Source organism: Oncorhynchus masou, chromosome 16 (assembly GCF_036934945.1).
Source record: "Oncorhynchus masou masou isolate Uvic2021 chromosome 16, UVic_Omas_1.1, whole genome shotgun sequence".
In the NCBI taxonomy this organism is placed as follows: domain Eukaryota; kingdom Metazoa; phylum Chordata; class Actinopteri; order Salmoniformes; family Salmonidae; genus Oncorhynchus; species Oncorhynchus masou.
Window position 1 is genome coordinate 92426 of NC_088227.1, and position 15803 is coordinate 108228.

Here is a 15803-nt window from a genome sequence, read left to right on the forward strand (position 1 = left end):
ATCTGCATCTTACAGGCGATGCTGCTAGCGTGACGTAAAATCTAGTGGACGGGTCTTCATAAACAGCTCGTCAACCACCTCGGTAGCTTGCTAGCCAACATAGCCGAAATATTCAAGCTATTTAGACGCTTTCAGTGTATATTAGCTTCTGTGTTTTAGACACGCTTCTGTCTTATTTACTTGTTAACCTATTTAATATCACGTTATTTTTTATTAGTCAGCTATAGTAGCTGGCTGGTTAAGTTAGCACTAGCCTAGTCGCTAATGATAGCTAGCTAGCTAACATCCCCGAACATGTGCTCCCTAAACTACTCCCCTCCTGTTAAGGAAGAGGAGGTCTGCTGGACGGAGAAAGAAGCTCTGGGGCTGAAGATTGTCGTGAAAGAGGAGAAGGAAGAGGAGGATGTCACAGTAAAACAAGAAGTAGAGGGTGAGGCTGTTACCTTGAAAGAAGAAGAGGAAGACTCGTTCAGAGTGAAAGAGGAGGAGGATGTTACAGTAAAAGAAGAGGAAGATGCAGTTTTTGGAGTGAAGAAGGAAGGAGAGATTACTGTCACATTGAAAGATGAAGAGGTGGAAATCAGAGATCTGAGTAACACCAGTAAGTATCGCCTTAAATTAGTTTTTAACTTTGGATATTCGGAGTTGGCTCGTCAATACGTCTTCAACGGAGGGCCCTAGAATTATGACTGTTATGTCTAGAATCAGACTATGTAGAGAGCAAGCTACCCCTTGTTTGACTTAACATAGACTATTCTCAAATATATATCTGCTGACCGCAAACTGGGGGTATGGCTTGTAGTGGTTTTCATGTAGTGATTTTTTTACTCCACACGTTGCTGCCCAATAGTGCCATGCGAGAGTTGTTGGCTACACCAAAGATTATGGATATACTGACAAGATGTCTCTAAGCCCTAACAAAGGGAGTTGTTGTCCACAAAGTGGCACTGCTGGTTCTCTAGCTCACACCTTTCTTTGGATTGGTGTATACTAATAATTATTGTAATCATTTTTTAAAATATATTCTATGAGAGTTGTTGAAGTCAACCGCCTGTATTCAATGGAGAGAGATGCTAAGCTACTAGCCTCATGTCATGAATATGCATAACCATCTGGAGAGAAATCCTATAGTGTTTTATTAGAACACACCATTCTATACAGTCCATCTGGTAGAGGTTCATATCTGACAGATGAAAATCTCTTTTAGGAACTTAGAAAGAGGGGGAGTCTAAAGCTGCACCAACTAGGATTGTGCCTTTGGCTTCTGGACAACGAAATAAAGTTGATATGAAAACCAATAGAACAGGAGAGAAATGGCACAGTGGTGGGTCTCCAATAGAACAGGAGAGAAGTGACATAGTGATGGGTCCAATAGAACAGGAGAGAAGTGACATAGTGATGGGTCCAATAGAACAGGAGAGAAATGACACAGTGATGGGTCCAATAGAACAGGAGAGAAATTACATAGTGTTGGGTCCAATAGAACAGGAGAGAAATTACATAGTGGTGGGTCTAATTGAACAGGAGAGAAATGGCAGAGGTAAATACATTTGCTCAATGATGTAAAAATGATATACAGTGGGGCAAAAAAGTATTTAGTCAGCCACCAATTGTGCAAGTTCTCCCACTTAAAAAGATGAGAGGCCTGTAATTTTCATCATAGGTACACTTCAACTATGACAGACAAAATGAGAAAAAGAATTCCAGAAAATCACGTTGTAGGATTTTTAATGAATTTATTTGCAAATTATGGTGGAAAATAAGTATTTGGTCAATAACAAAAGTTTATCTCAATACTTTGTTATATACCCTTTGTATAACATTTTTTTTTAAATTTTGTCTGTCATAGTTGAAGTGTATCTATGATGAAAATTACAGGCCTCTCATCTTTTTAAGTGGGAGAACTTGCACAATTGGTGTCTGACGAAATACTTTTTTTTGCCCAACTGTAATTACTCCTGTCTATACATAAATAAATAAAATGCTATATATATATATATATATATATATATATATATATATATACTTTTTTGGATGTCTTTAATCCCTTATTTATGTCACTAAAGTCTTTCCACATTTTGTTATGTTACAGCCTTATTCTACAATAAATGCAAATCCTCATCAATCTACAAGCAATGCCCCATAACGAAAAAGTGAAAAAAGGTTTTTAGAAAAAATGACACATTTATTAAAAGAAAGTGTTATTATTTTATTTTATTCTTATTTATTATTATTATAAGTATTCAGACCATTTACTATGAGACTCGAAATTGAGCTCAGGTGCATGTTTCCATTCATCATTGTTGAGATGTTTCTACAACTTGATTGGAGTCCACCTGTGGTAAATTCAATTTATTTGAAAGACACACCTGTCTGGCTACCACAGCATTCTGCAGCGATACGCCATCCCATCTGGTTTGCGCTTAGTGGGACTATCATTTGTTTTTCAGCAGGACAATGACCCAACACACCTCCAGGCTGTGTAAGGGCTATTTGACCAAAAAGGATAGCGATGGAGTGTTGAATCAGATGACCTGGCCTGCACAATCACCTGACCTCAACCCAATTGAGATGGTTTGGGATGAATTGGACTGCAGAGTGAAGGAAAAGCAGCCAACGAGTGCTCAGCATATGTGGGAACTCCTTCAAAACTTTTGGAAAAGCAGTCCAGTTGAAGCTGGTTGAGAGAATGCCAAGAGTGTGCAAATCTGTCATCAAGGCAAAGGGTGGCTACTTTGAAGAATCTAAACTATATTTTGATTTACCACTTTTTTGGTTACTACATGATTCCATTTGTGTATTTCATAGTTTTCATGTCTTCACTATTATTTTACTATGTAGAAAATGTTAAAAAAATAAATTATGACAAACCCTGAAATGAGTAGGTGTGTCCAAACTTTTGACTAGTACTGTATATCTCATTAATGTTTTTACATGAATGAGATGTCGGATAGTTTTTTTAAAACATTCATTGTGACCTTCCCCGGCAAGATAGCCAAAAATGTCTCTCAACCAGAAGAGTACACTCAACCAGTAATACACATGAACTGCTATATCATGTCTGCATTATAACTAGTCTATCACTAGTTAACTGAAATACTTACCACTCTTGGCTTTAGCCAAAGGACCAACACAGTCCACCAGAAACCTGCTGGAAGGTTTGTCAAAAGCAGGAATAGGCTGCAAAGGTGCAACTGGTTCGGCTTGGTTCGGTTTACCTGCCCGCTGGCAAACGCCACAGGATTTACAGCGAGCCACAACATCCTGTTTCAGATGTCTTGTTGACCCCAAGATGGCCTGCCATACTACCATCGTGAGCCAACCTCAGTATCTCTTGTTGAAGTGCAACTGGAACAACAATTTTAGATAAATTGGGCCAATCGTCTTGTCCAGAAGTGGAGCGAGAGCACCATTTCCTCATTAGAGCACCATTTCCTCGTTAGAACACAGTTTCCCCGTTAGAACACAATTTCTGTCAAAATTACCAATGGAAACTTCATTAAACTCCTCTTCTGGATGTATCTCAGCAAAAATAGGAGAGGGTGAAACATCTTTATTCTGTTCAGCAATCAGCTGCTTCCTGGACATCCAAGTGTCAACTATAGGCATCCTCTCTTCATTCAGAGGTTCTGCAAACTCTCACCTTTGGGGTTTTCAAAGGAGAGGTCAACTCAGGAGGTTTACCGAAATCAGGATCACCCATAAATGTTTGACAGATCGACCATGGTGGGATCGCTGACATCCTCAACACTAGACTTGCTCCCGGTGAATTTCCTAGAACGAGCACGTGTAATGGCACATGCTGGGAACACTGTAGGGTACTTTTCTGATAGCCCATCAGGTTCCTCAATTCTGGGTTCCTTACAAACGACAGGATTTGGCACAACCTTCCCTCCAGCCAAATAACTTCCCAATATGAATGATAATATAATACGTCAATAAAATCAATTTAGCCTCAAGTAGATAATGAAACCTGTTCAATTTGTTTTAAATAATGCAAAAACAAAGTGTTGGTGAAGAACGTAAAAGTGCAATATGTGCTATGTAAGAAAGCTAACGTTTCAGTTCCTTGCTCAGAACATGAGAACATATGAAAGCTGGTGGTTCCTTTTAACATGAGTCTTCAATATTCCCAGGTAATAAGTTTTAGGTTGTAGTTATTATAGGACTATTTCCCTCTATACCATTTGTATTTCATTAACCTTTGACTATTGGATGTTCTTATATGCACTTTAGTATTGCCAGTGTAACAGTATAGCTTCCGTCCCTCTCCTCGCTCCTCCCTGGGCTCGAACCAGCAACACAACGACAACAGCCACCACATCGAAGCAGCGTTACCCATGCAGAGCAAGGGAAACAACCACCCCAAGGCTCAGAGCGAGTGAAGTTTGAAACGCTATTAGCGCGCGCTAACTAGCCAGCCATTTCACTTCGGTCACACCAGCCTCATCTCGGGAGTTGATAGGTTTGAAGTCATAAACAGTGCAATGCTTGATGCACAACGAAGAGCTGCTGTCAAAACGCACGAAAGTGCTGTTTGAATGAATGCTTACGAACCTGCTGCTGCCTACCACTGCTCAGTCATACTTAGATACTTGTGTGCTCAGTCAGATTATATGCAACGCAGGACACGCTAAATAATATCTAGTAATATCATCAACCATGTGTAGTTAACTAATGATTATGATTGATTGATTTGTTTTTTATAAGATAAGTTTAATGCTAGCTAGCAACTTACCTTGGCTTACTGCATTTGCGTAACAGACAGTGTCCTTGTGAAGTGCAACGAGAGAGAGACAGGTCGTTATTGCGTTGGACTAGTTAACTGTAAGGTTGGAAGATTGGATCCCCCGAGCTGACAAGGTGAAAATCTCTTTCTGCCACTGAACGAGGCAGTTAGCCCACCGTTCCTAGGCCGTCGTTGAAAATAAGAATGCGTTCTTAACTGACTTGACTAGTTAAATAAAGGTGTAAAAAAAAAAATTTGCAAATCGGCGCCCAAAAATACCGATTTCCGATTGTTATGAAAACTTGAAATCGGCCCTAATTAATCGGCCATTCCGATTAATCGGTCGACCTCTACCCCCTTCACTGGTAGGCTAGGCCTCATTCCAACGACAACGGAATGAGAAATAAGATCCGATTCCAGTTCCACATTATATAAAGGAACTTCCATGTAACCTGTCTCCATGCCTTGTACTAACACAGTTGCTGAAGTGTCAAAGATAAAACACCCTCCAACATGAAGGGCTTCCCAGTATAGTACTGTAGAAACACCCTCCAACATGAAGGGCTTCCCCAGTATTGTACTGTTTTAAGAAGGTTATACCAAGGATAATCTGGCGTTCTGATTTTGAATTGTAAGACCCCTTGAAGTATCAACAAAAATATTAAAAAGTTAATTTATGTCAAAACATGATTTGGCCATACTGCTGTAACCCATAGTAACACACTGGATAACATTCACAACATGGAACAACAGTAACCATAGTAACATTGTTTCCCCCAAAAATCTAAAGTAAGTTTGTTCGGAAGTGTCTGTCCTTTATGAGATATATAAAAAAAGTATTTAACCCCTTATCTATGTCACTAAAGTCTTTCCACATTTTGTTACGTTATAGCCTTGCAATAAATACAAATTCTAATCATTCTACACACAATACCGCATAATGAAAAAGCGAAGATGGGTTTTTAGAAAAAAAATCACATTTATTAAAAAGGAAAAAACAAATGCCTTATTTACCTAAGTATTCAGACCTTTGCTATGAGACACTAAATTGAGCTCAGGTGCATATTGTTTCCATTAATCATCCTTGAGATGTTTCTTCAACTTGATTGGAGTCCACCTGTTGTAAATTCAATTGAATGGACATGATTTGGAAAGGCACACACCTGTCTGGCTACCACAGCATTCTGCAACAATATGCCATCCCATCTGCTTTGCGCTTAGTGGGACTATCATGTGTTTTTCTACAGGACAATGACCCAACACTCTTCCAGGCTGTGTAAGGGCTATTTGACCAAAAAGGAGAGTGAAAGAGTGCTGCGTCAGATGACCTGGCCGCCACAATCACCCGACCTCAACCCAATTGAGGTGGTTTGGGATGAATTGGACCGCAGAGTGAAGAAAAAGCAGCCAATGAGTGCTCAGCATATGTGGGATCTCCTGTAAGACTGTTGGAAAAGCAGTCCATATACACTGCTCAAAAAAATAAAGGGAACACTTAAACAACACAATCTAACTCCAAGTCAATCACACTTCTGTGAAATCAAACTGTCCACTTAGGAAGCAACAATGATTGACAATAAATTTCACATGCTGTTGTGCAAATGGAATAGACAACAGGTGGAAATTATAGGCAATTAGCAAGACACCCCCAATAAAGGAGTGATTCTGCAGGTGGCGACCACAGACCACTTCTCAGTTCCTATGCTTCCTGGCTGATGGTTTGGTCACTTTTGAATACTGGCGGTGCTTTCAGTCTAGTGGAGGTGGAGGAGGCTGTAGGATGGCAACAACCCAGCAGCAGGACCGCTACCTCTGCCTTTGTGCAAGGAGGAGCAGGAGGAGCACTGCCAGAGCCCTGCAAAATTACCTCCAGCAGGCCACAAATGTGCATGTGTCTGCTCAAACAGTCAGAAACAGACTCCATGAGGGTGGTATGAGGGCCCGACGTCCACAGGTGGGGGTTGTGCTTACAGCCCAACACCGTGCAGGACGTTTGGCATTTGCCAGAAAACACCAAGATTGGCAAATTCGCCACTTGCGCCCTGTGCTCTTCACAGATGCAAGCAGGTTCACACTGAGTACATGTCACAGACGTGACAGTTTGGAGACGCCGTGGAGAACGTTCTGCTGCCTGCAACATCCTCCAGCATGACCGGTTTGGCGGTGGGTTAGTCATGGTGTGGCATTTCTTTGGGGGTCCGCACAGTCCTCCATGTGCTCGCCGGAGGTAGCCTGACTGCCATTAGGTACCGAGATGAGATCCTCAGACCCCTTGTGAGACCATATGCTGGTGTGGTTGGCCCTGGGTTCCTCCTAATGCAAGACAATGCTAGACCTCATGTGGCTGGAGTGTGTCAGCAGTTCCTGCAAGAGGAAGGCATTGATGCAATGGACTGGCCCGCCCGTTCCCCAGACCTGAATCCAATTGGGCACATCTGGGACATCATGTCTCGCTCCATCCACCAACGCCACATTGCACCACAGACTGTCGGATGCTTTAGTCCAGGTCTGGGAGGAGATCCCTCAGGAGACCATCCACCACCTCATCAGGAGCATGCCCAGGCGTTGTAGGGAGGTCACACACACTACTGAGCCTCATTTTGACTTGTTTTAAGGACATTACATCAAAGTTGGATCAGCCTGTAGTGTGGTTTTCCACTTTAATTTTGAGTGTGACTCCAAATCCAGACCTCCATGGGTTGATAAATTTGATTTCCATTGATAATTTTTGTGTGATTTTGTTGTCAGCACATTCAACTATGTAAAGAAAAAAGTATTTAATAGGAAGGATGTGTTATTTTAGTGTTCCCTTTATTTTTTTGAGCAGTGTATTTTGAGTAGTTTACCACTTTTTTGGTTACTACATGATTCCATATGTGTTTTCATAGTTTTCACTATTTTCTACAATGTAGAAATAAAAAAACAAGAATAACCCTTGAATGAGTAGGTGTGTCCAAACTTTTGTCTGGTACTGTATATCTCATGAATGTTTTTACATTCAGTTACGAAAACCACTTTCTTACCACTTCTCCCATAGTCAAACAATGTAAGGAAAGCTTCTTTTTTTATCAAAAGGGACGATGTCAAAATGTTTTGAATTCAAATTGATTTACCCAGCCTACAAAGCACTACAGCAACTCTGTGATGACCAGTTCTGCTCTTTTATTGAGGTATCTATTCTAGGTTAAACCTCATAGGAAGAGAGTTTTATCATGTGTAGGTTTCATTCAGGTCTCTGTTTAACTAGATACTGTTTGTCTTTGGCAGGAGAGAGACCAGACTCTCACTACGACAGCAGGAAGAGTCCTTCAGAAGAACCAGACCCAGAGATGCCCAAACCAGCGAGACAACACAACTGCTCCCACTGTGAAAAGAGTTTTCGCTGTTTAGGGAACCTAAAACGCCATGAGAGGACACACACAGGAGAAAAGTCTTTCCACGCTGGGAACATTGGAAAGAGTTTTATTCAGTTAGGAAGCCTGAAGGAGCATGAGGGGATGCACACAGGAGAAAAGCGTCATCACTGTTCCCAGTGTGGAAAGAGTTTTGCTGTGTTAAATAACCTGAAAAGGCATGAGAGAATACACAAAGGAGAAAAGCCATTTCAATGTTCCCATTGTGGAAAGCGTTTTACTCAGAGAGGGCACCTACAAGAGCATGAGAGAATACACACAGGAGAAAAGCCTTACCACTGCTCCCAGTGTAAAAATAGATTTTCACGATTAGGGGACCTAAAAGCTCACGAGAGGACACACACAGGATTAAAGCCTTACCACTGCTTCTTATGTGAAAATACATTTTCCCGATCAGGGGACCTGAAAGCTCACGAGAGGACACACACAGGAGAAAAGCCTTTTCAATGTTCCCAGTGTGGAAAGAGTTTTACCCTGTTAGCTAATCTGAAAAGGCATGAGAGAATACACACAGGAGAAAATCCTTTTCACTGTTTCCACTGTGGAATGAGTTTTATTCAGTTAGCGAGCCTGAAGGCACATGAGTGGACACACTCAGAAGAAAAGCCTTTCCAGTGTTCCCAGTGTCGAAAGATTTTTACCCTGTTAGCTAACCTGAAAAGGCACGAGAGAATACACACAGGAGAAAAGTCTTACCACTGCTTCCAGTGTAGAAAGAGTTTTTCCCGATCAGGTGACCTAAAAGCTCATGAATGGACACACACAGGACAAGAACCTTTCCATTGTTTCCAGTGTAGAAAGCGTTTTACCGTGTTAGCTAACCTGAAAAGGCATCAGAGAATACACACAGGAGAAAAGCCTCATCACTGTTCCCACTGTGGAATGAGATTTATTCAGTCAAGGAGCCTGAAGGAGCATGAGTGGACACACACAGGAGAAAAGCCTTTCCAATGTTCCCAGTGTGGAAAGAGTTTTATCGTGTTACGTAACCTAAAAAGACATGAGAGAATACACACAGGAGAAAAGCCATTCCAATGTTCACATTGTGGAAACAGTTTTACTCAGAGAGGGCACCTAAAAGAGCATGAGAGAATACACACAGGAGAAAAGCCATTCCAATGTTCACATTGTGGAAACAGATTTACTCAGAGAGGGCACCTAAAAGAGCATGAGAGAATACATACAGGAGAAAAGCCTTACCGCTGCTCCCAGTGTAAAAATAAATTTGCCCGAGTAGGGGACCTAAAAGCTCACGAGAGGACACACACAGGAGAAAAGTCTTTCCATTGTTCCCAGTGTAGAAAGAGTTTTACCGTGTTAGCTACCCTGAAAAGGCATGAGAGAATACACACAGAAGAAAAGCGAGGCACCGAAGATGTGGTTGTCGAATAAGGCAGCCCCCCTCACCTCTCTGATTTAGAGTGGTTGGGTTAAATGCGGAAGACACGTTTCAGTTGAATGCATTCATTTGCACAACTGACTAGGTGTCACCCATTCCCTATTATAGAGCTCTGCTCAGCCTATAAACATGAAAGCAAGGTTATATTTAATGTTCTACATTATTATTATTTGCGCAGCCGCCAAGTTATGAAAATTATGGTATGTTCTGAAAACTGACTTCAGGTTTTTGAGGAATCTAGCCTCGCAGGAAGACAGTTTTATTTTATGGAGGTTTAATTCCATTCTCTTTTTAGTATTTAACTAAATACTCTGTCTTTGGTAGGAGAGGGACCAGACTTCTCACTGTTCCCACTGTGGAATGAGTTTTATTCAGTTAGGGAGCCTGAAGAAGCATGAGTGGACACACACAGGAGAAAAGCCTCACCACTGCTCCCAGCATTTAAAAACTGATTTCACGAGTACCTAAAAGCTCATGTGCGAATACACACAGGAGAAAAGCCTTTCCAATGTCCCCAGTGTGGAAAGAGTTTTACCTGGTTAAGGAGCCTGAAGGAGCATAAGAGGACACACACAATAAAAGTCCAACCACTGCTCTCTCTCTGTGTAGAAGGACATTTTCCCAGTCAGCGATCCTGAAAATCACACGAGAAAGGCTGTATTCCTACTTATATTTTTGACAGAGAATTTGTGTTTTTGTTTTGTGCCACATGAAATCATATTGTTTATGATTATACCCGTCTATATAAGGTCCGACAGTTGGCAATGCACGTCAGAGCAAACTCCAAGCCATGAGGTCGAAGAAATAGAGGTCGAAGAAATTGTCCATAGAGCTCAGAGACAGGATTGTGTCGAGGCACAGATCTGGGGAAGGGTACCAAAAAAGGTCTGCAGCATTGAAGGTCTCCAGTGGCCGCCATCATTCTTAAATGGAAGAAGTTTGGAACCACCAAGACTCTTCCTAGAGCTGGCCGCCCGGCCAAACTGAGCAATCGGGGGAGAAGGACCTTGGTCAGGGAGGTGACCAAGAACCCGATGTTCACTCTGACAGAGTTCCTCTGTGGAGATGGAAGAACCTTCCAGAAGGACAACCATCTCTGCAGCACTCCACCAATCAGGCCTTTATGGTAGAGTGGCCAGACAGAAGCCACTCCTTAGTAAAAGGCACATGACAGCCCACTTGGAGTTTGCCAAAGGGCACCTAATGACTCTCAGACCATGAGAAACAAGATTCTCTGGCCTGATGAACTCTTTGGCCTGAATGCCAAGCGTCTCTCCTGGCGTAAAGCATGGTGGTGGCATCATCATGCTGTGGGGATGTTTTTCAGCGGCAGGGACTGGGAGACTAGTAATGATCGAGGGAAAGATGAACACACACAGGAGAGCAATCTTTTATCTGTGATCTACATGGGAAGAGTTTTGGTACATCTGACTATCTGAAGACACACCAGAGAACATACACAGGAGACAAACCTTCTAGCTGAGGTAGTCTGATAAAAGATCTCTGATCAAACATCAGAAAATACATACATGAAGGAGTTGTTTCATAATATCAATGAATTAATGTCACAATGTAGAATGTTTTAACATTGTAGTAGGAGTATTTTAATGATGTCACAATGTAGAACCCTAAACGTTTGATTTAACAAAACGTCCCTTTAAAAAGTTGTTACATTTACCACGTTGGTGACCCACTTGAATCAAATGCAACACTCAAATGTAGCTAGCTGTTTTCTACAAATTTTCCGCTAATCAGTGATGTACACATTATTCCCAGACTCCGTGTGGTTTTTGAGCTGTTTTTGCAACCAGGACTTGCAACCATATCTCCCTCCTCTCGATGATTTATTTCAGCATGATATCGATGAGTGATGACAAATAAGTGTTGCATTCCTTTGTTTAGCGACCCCTATATTTAAATGCATCACTCCAAAATGTAGCTGACTGTCTTCTGCAGGTTGTTCTCTAACCAGTGAGGTAAAAGATATCTCCCATTCCCATGTGTTTTTTTTAGTTGTGTTAGTTTCAACAGCACATACAACCTGATTTTCCCCCTAATCGATATCAGTGATTTATTGCTACTTGTCAAAACAACAACATTTTTGGTGTTGTGCAGTTTATTGTGCAGTTTACAAGGTTTTTTGGGGCGGCAGTGTAGCCTAGTGGTTAGAGCATTGGACTAGTAACCGAAAGGTTGCAAGTTCAAATCCCCGAGCTGACAAGGTACAAAATCTGTCATTCTGCCCCTGAACAGGCAGTTAACCCACTGTTCCTAGGCCGTCATTGAAAATAAGAATTTGTTCTTAACTGACTTGCCTAGTAAAATAAAGGTAAAAAAAAAAAGTGTTCGTTTAAAATAAATACAAGTAATATAATTATTGTTGCAGATGTTTGTCTAGATAGCACATTTTATGTTTAGGATTTCAATTAATCACAAACTGTTTCTGCATTTGGACTATTGATCTGGACACGTTTAAACTGTGACATTAATTTCAACGTTTTTGCAGCCTATTACACATGGACGCAGTATAATAAATTGGTCTATAATCATGCATGTTTTATTATTCCATGCCTCACCATTAAGTGAATTATTGCCCATACATATTAACAAAGGTCTGTACATTTGTTTTTGATATTTCCAATTAATGTAACATTTAGTAATCATAATTATTTATGCAACCAACTGACAATTTTGGGGTACAATTATATTGACATGGTTGCCCTGCTTTTAGAATATCAGGGTTCATTCTCAGATGTGCCCACCCAAATGTACTAGAGCATGACATTAGGGACTGGGCCCTGATCCAACAACATGCCTATCGAGTGAACCCTGAAAAGAGAGAGAAGCTCCTCTGTGAGGTGGAACGTTACTACGGATATTGCAGGAGTTGGTCGCTGGTTGTCTTAAGGGTGGGCAGTCAACAAGTTTAGCCAGTGCCATGGATCACAATTTATTGCACGTTTTTCTGTATTGGAGAGGAGTTTTCTTTGGGCTCGTTTCAAGGGGACAAGAGTTCTAGAACGTAGGGAGTTTTAAGAAGATGAGAGTTCTAGAAGCTAGTGGCGAAAATATAGGATATATTCGTTGTCTTAAGGGGGAAGGTGTTTGGTTTTTCCATTTATGTTTTGAGGTTGGACTTTAGCACGTATAGCTCATTAGCACGTATAGCTCGTTAGTCAGTATGTGTTACACCTGTGCTGGCTTGTCCATCTCGTTAGTGGGAAGGTGTTTCAGCTGAGCTGGTCCAGGTGCTATTTAAGAGTGTCTGGCCCAGTGCTCCATTTGTCTTGACAGATGTGGACAGTCAACACCTTTTAGTTGCTCCACCTTTTTCTATTAAAGATGTTTTTCATTTCAGGTTAAAGCTTCTTTTTGAAGAGAGCTTATTTTTTTAAATGAATCAATACAGATCGTTTCCGGGGATTGGTATGGCAAATACCTTACGATTTGCCTGGACTGAAAAGGAGATGGAGCCGTGGAGTAGAGAGACATTTGGAAGGACCATTTTGATGGGATGCCTCAGGATAGAGGTGAAGGAAGTGCTCTGCCTTCAAGGGAACCCGATTGAGAAGGCTTTCGATGTGACGTTTCAAAAAGAAGAAAAACATGACGAAGTGATGAAGATGGCAAAGGAAGCGGAGAAAATGGGACCCCTGTGCCATTATGCGGTGACCAGCCTGGCGAAGAACAACTTCAGGGTGGTCACCGTAACCATGTACAATCCGCATGTGAAGGATGAAGAGGTGAGGGCCTTTCTGGGGAGATATATGGACAATGTCTCCTCAGCGAGGTACCTCAGGGACTCCCTGGGTTTCTGGAACGGAAAGAGAGGTTTCCAGGCGTTACTCAGGGAGTCCCCGAAGAGTGTGGATGGCTACCTCCATCCTCCGGCGATGTTCTCCCTGGGGGCTGACAGGGGAACACTCTACTATGCACGTCAGCCCCCGTTCTGCAGGCGTTGTATGGCCTACGGTCATACCCTGGCCTCGTGCAGTAACAAGAAATGGGGGGAAGGAGTGGGGGGACAGCCTGCCAGGCTTCCTCGAGGTCGAAATGAGGGATTTGGTGGAGGAGTTAGCGGGGATGGGACGTTGTGTCTCCCCGCTACCTCCTTCACCAAAGAAGAAAGGGATGAAGAGGGGGAGCTTGGCAGGAAGTGAGAGGGAGGGGGATGTGGAGGGGGAGGGGGGGCTAAGAGAGTGGCGGGGGGGGAGGGTAATTTGTCCTCCCGGTTTGCCTCAGCCCCTTGCATTTTAGTGGATGACTCCAGTGAGGGGTCGGTGGGCTGTTTGTTAGAGGGATCCCAACTCCTGTTTGAGGAGATGGGGTCCCCTACATGCAGCCCCGAGGCAAACAGGGAGGGGGGGATGGTGGGTGGGGAGGGAGGACCCAACACACTCCCTGGGTCATGGGTTGGGATGGAGGACGGGGGGGGGCGTCAGGGTTTGGGGGGTTTGATTTCTGTTTTTTACAGGAGGTTTTACAGGTTTTTTACAGGAGGTTCACCTGAGGGATGGTGGGGATGTGTGTAGATTTAAGAGGGAGTGGGATAAGGGGGAATCCTTTTGGGGCATAGGAGGGGTGCACTCAACAGGAGTAGGGATTTTGTGTGGGCATAGAGAGGTTAAAATAGAGAACACTTTTGTAATAATGCAGGGTAGAGTTTTGGGGATAGATGTTAAGTTTAGGGAAGCTAGATATAGGTTAATTGGGGTGTATGGGCCACAGGTGGCGGCAGACAGGAGGGAGATGGTGGACTGTCTGGCGCCCCTGTGTGTTACAAACAGGCACTTGGTGATAGGAGGAGACTTTAATATAGATTTAGGGGTAGGCGGTGATAGCAGTGCAGGTGCCATCTCTGGGCTAATTGCTTGCCATGGTCTGGTTGATGGTGGCCTGCACACTACTCCGGCATTGGTCGGTCCTACATGGCGCAACTCCAGGGGGGTTGCGCGGAGGCTCGACTACATTTTTGTATCCAGGTCTTTGGGTCAGTTGTCTGGGCGGCTGTTGCCTGTTTTCTTCACGGATCACGACGGGGTGTTCCTGCAGGTGGGGTCACCAGTCTGCCTCTTCGGTAGGGGGTACTGGAAGTTAGATCGGGATATACTGGAGGAGCAGGCTTTCGTTGACGCATTTTTTTGTTTCTTTCGGAGGCTTGACGGCCTCCGGTCCATGTGCGAGGGGGTGTTAGAGTGGTGGGATTTAGTTAAGGGGAGGATAAGGGCTTTTATAATAGGATATTGTAGAAGGAAAAAAAGGGAGGAAAGGAGGGAGGTGGATCGTATCCAAAGGTTAATTGAACTCGAGTACGAGGCAGGCAACCTCGGCGGGTCGATTGACTGGGAGAGATTTGCAGCCCTAAAGGCGCAGCTCAGGGAGCTGCAGGAGCAGAAGGCTCGAGCTTTCCTGGAGCGTGTGCATAGTGGCTTTCTAGAACATAATGAGACTTGTTCCGCTATGTTCTTTAAGTCGGTTAGGGCCAGGCAGAGTAGGAAGGTAATGCATGGCGTTAGAAAAGAAGATGGTAGTATAGTTAGAAAACCAGAGGAAATGGTCAGGGAGACAACTGATCATTTCCGAGGGTTTTTTAAAGAAAGGGAGATAGATGTAGAGCAGGGAAATGTGTTTTTAGAACACTTGTCCCGGCGGTTGCCGGAGGACATTAGCGACGTGATGGAGGCCCAGATCTCACTAGAAGAGGTTGAGAGCGCTCTTAGGAGGATGGGAAAAGGGAAGGTGCCTGGGATGGATGGGCTGCCGGCTGAGTTTTACCTCAAGTTTTGGGGTATACTTGGTCCAGTGGTCCTCGAAGTCTTGAAGGCCATCATTGAGACGGGGGTCCCGGGGGGATCAATGGCTGTTGGTGTGCTGTCACTTCTTTATAAGAAGGGGGAAGCAACTGACCTTGGCAACTGGCGGCCGTTGACCATGCTGTGTGTAGACTACAAGATTCTTGCAAAGGTTTTAGCAGACCGGTTGCGCACAGCCCTTCCCTACGTCATCCATGAGGATCAGACGTGCGGGGTAGAGGGCCGCTCAATAAGATGGAACCTACAGTTGATCAGGGACTCCATCGCCTGGGTTGAAGATAGAGGGCTGCCTTTAATGGTAGCAGCGCTAGATCAGGCGAAAGCCTTTGATCGCGTGAATAGATCTTTTCTATTCAGGGTGTTAGGTAGATTAGGATTTGGGGAGAAGTTTATAGGATGGATCCGTACATTATATGTCGGAGCGGGGTGTCGAGTTAGTGTAAATAGTC

At 43.3% G+C, this 15803-nt stretch overlaps 1 protein-coding gene across 1 annotated transcript; it reads left to right on the top strand.

The window, feature by feature from the left end:
- Positions 1–60: 60 nt before the first annotated feature.
- On the top strand, positions 61–11836 carry LOC135557335 (zinc finger protein 883-like). Its single transcript, XM_064990516.1, has 2 exons — positions 61–601; positions 7997–11836. Exons 1-2 carry the CDS (start codon positions 295–297, stop codon positions 9532–9534), a joined length of 1845 nt encoding a protein of 614 aa, XP_064846588.1. The 5' UTR covers positions 61–294; the 3' UTR covers positions 9535–11836.
- The last annotated feature ends 3967 nt before the right edge of the window (positions 11837–15803 follow it).

Excerpts from the sequence above, each read along its gene's own strand:
- LOC135557335 (XM_064990516.1), top strand. The coding sequence starts at position 295 with ATGTGCTCCCTAAACTACTCCCCTCCTGTTAAGGAAGAGGAGGTCTGC. Across the intron at positions 602-7,996 it reads CAGAGATCTGAGTAACACCA|GAGAGAGACCAGACTCTCAC; the intron begins GTAAGTATCGCC and ends TGTCTTTGGCAG.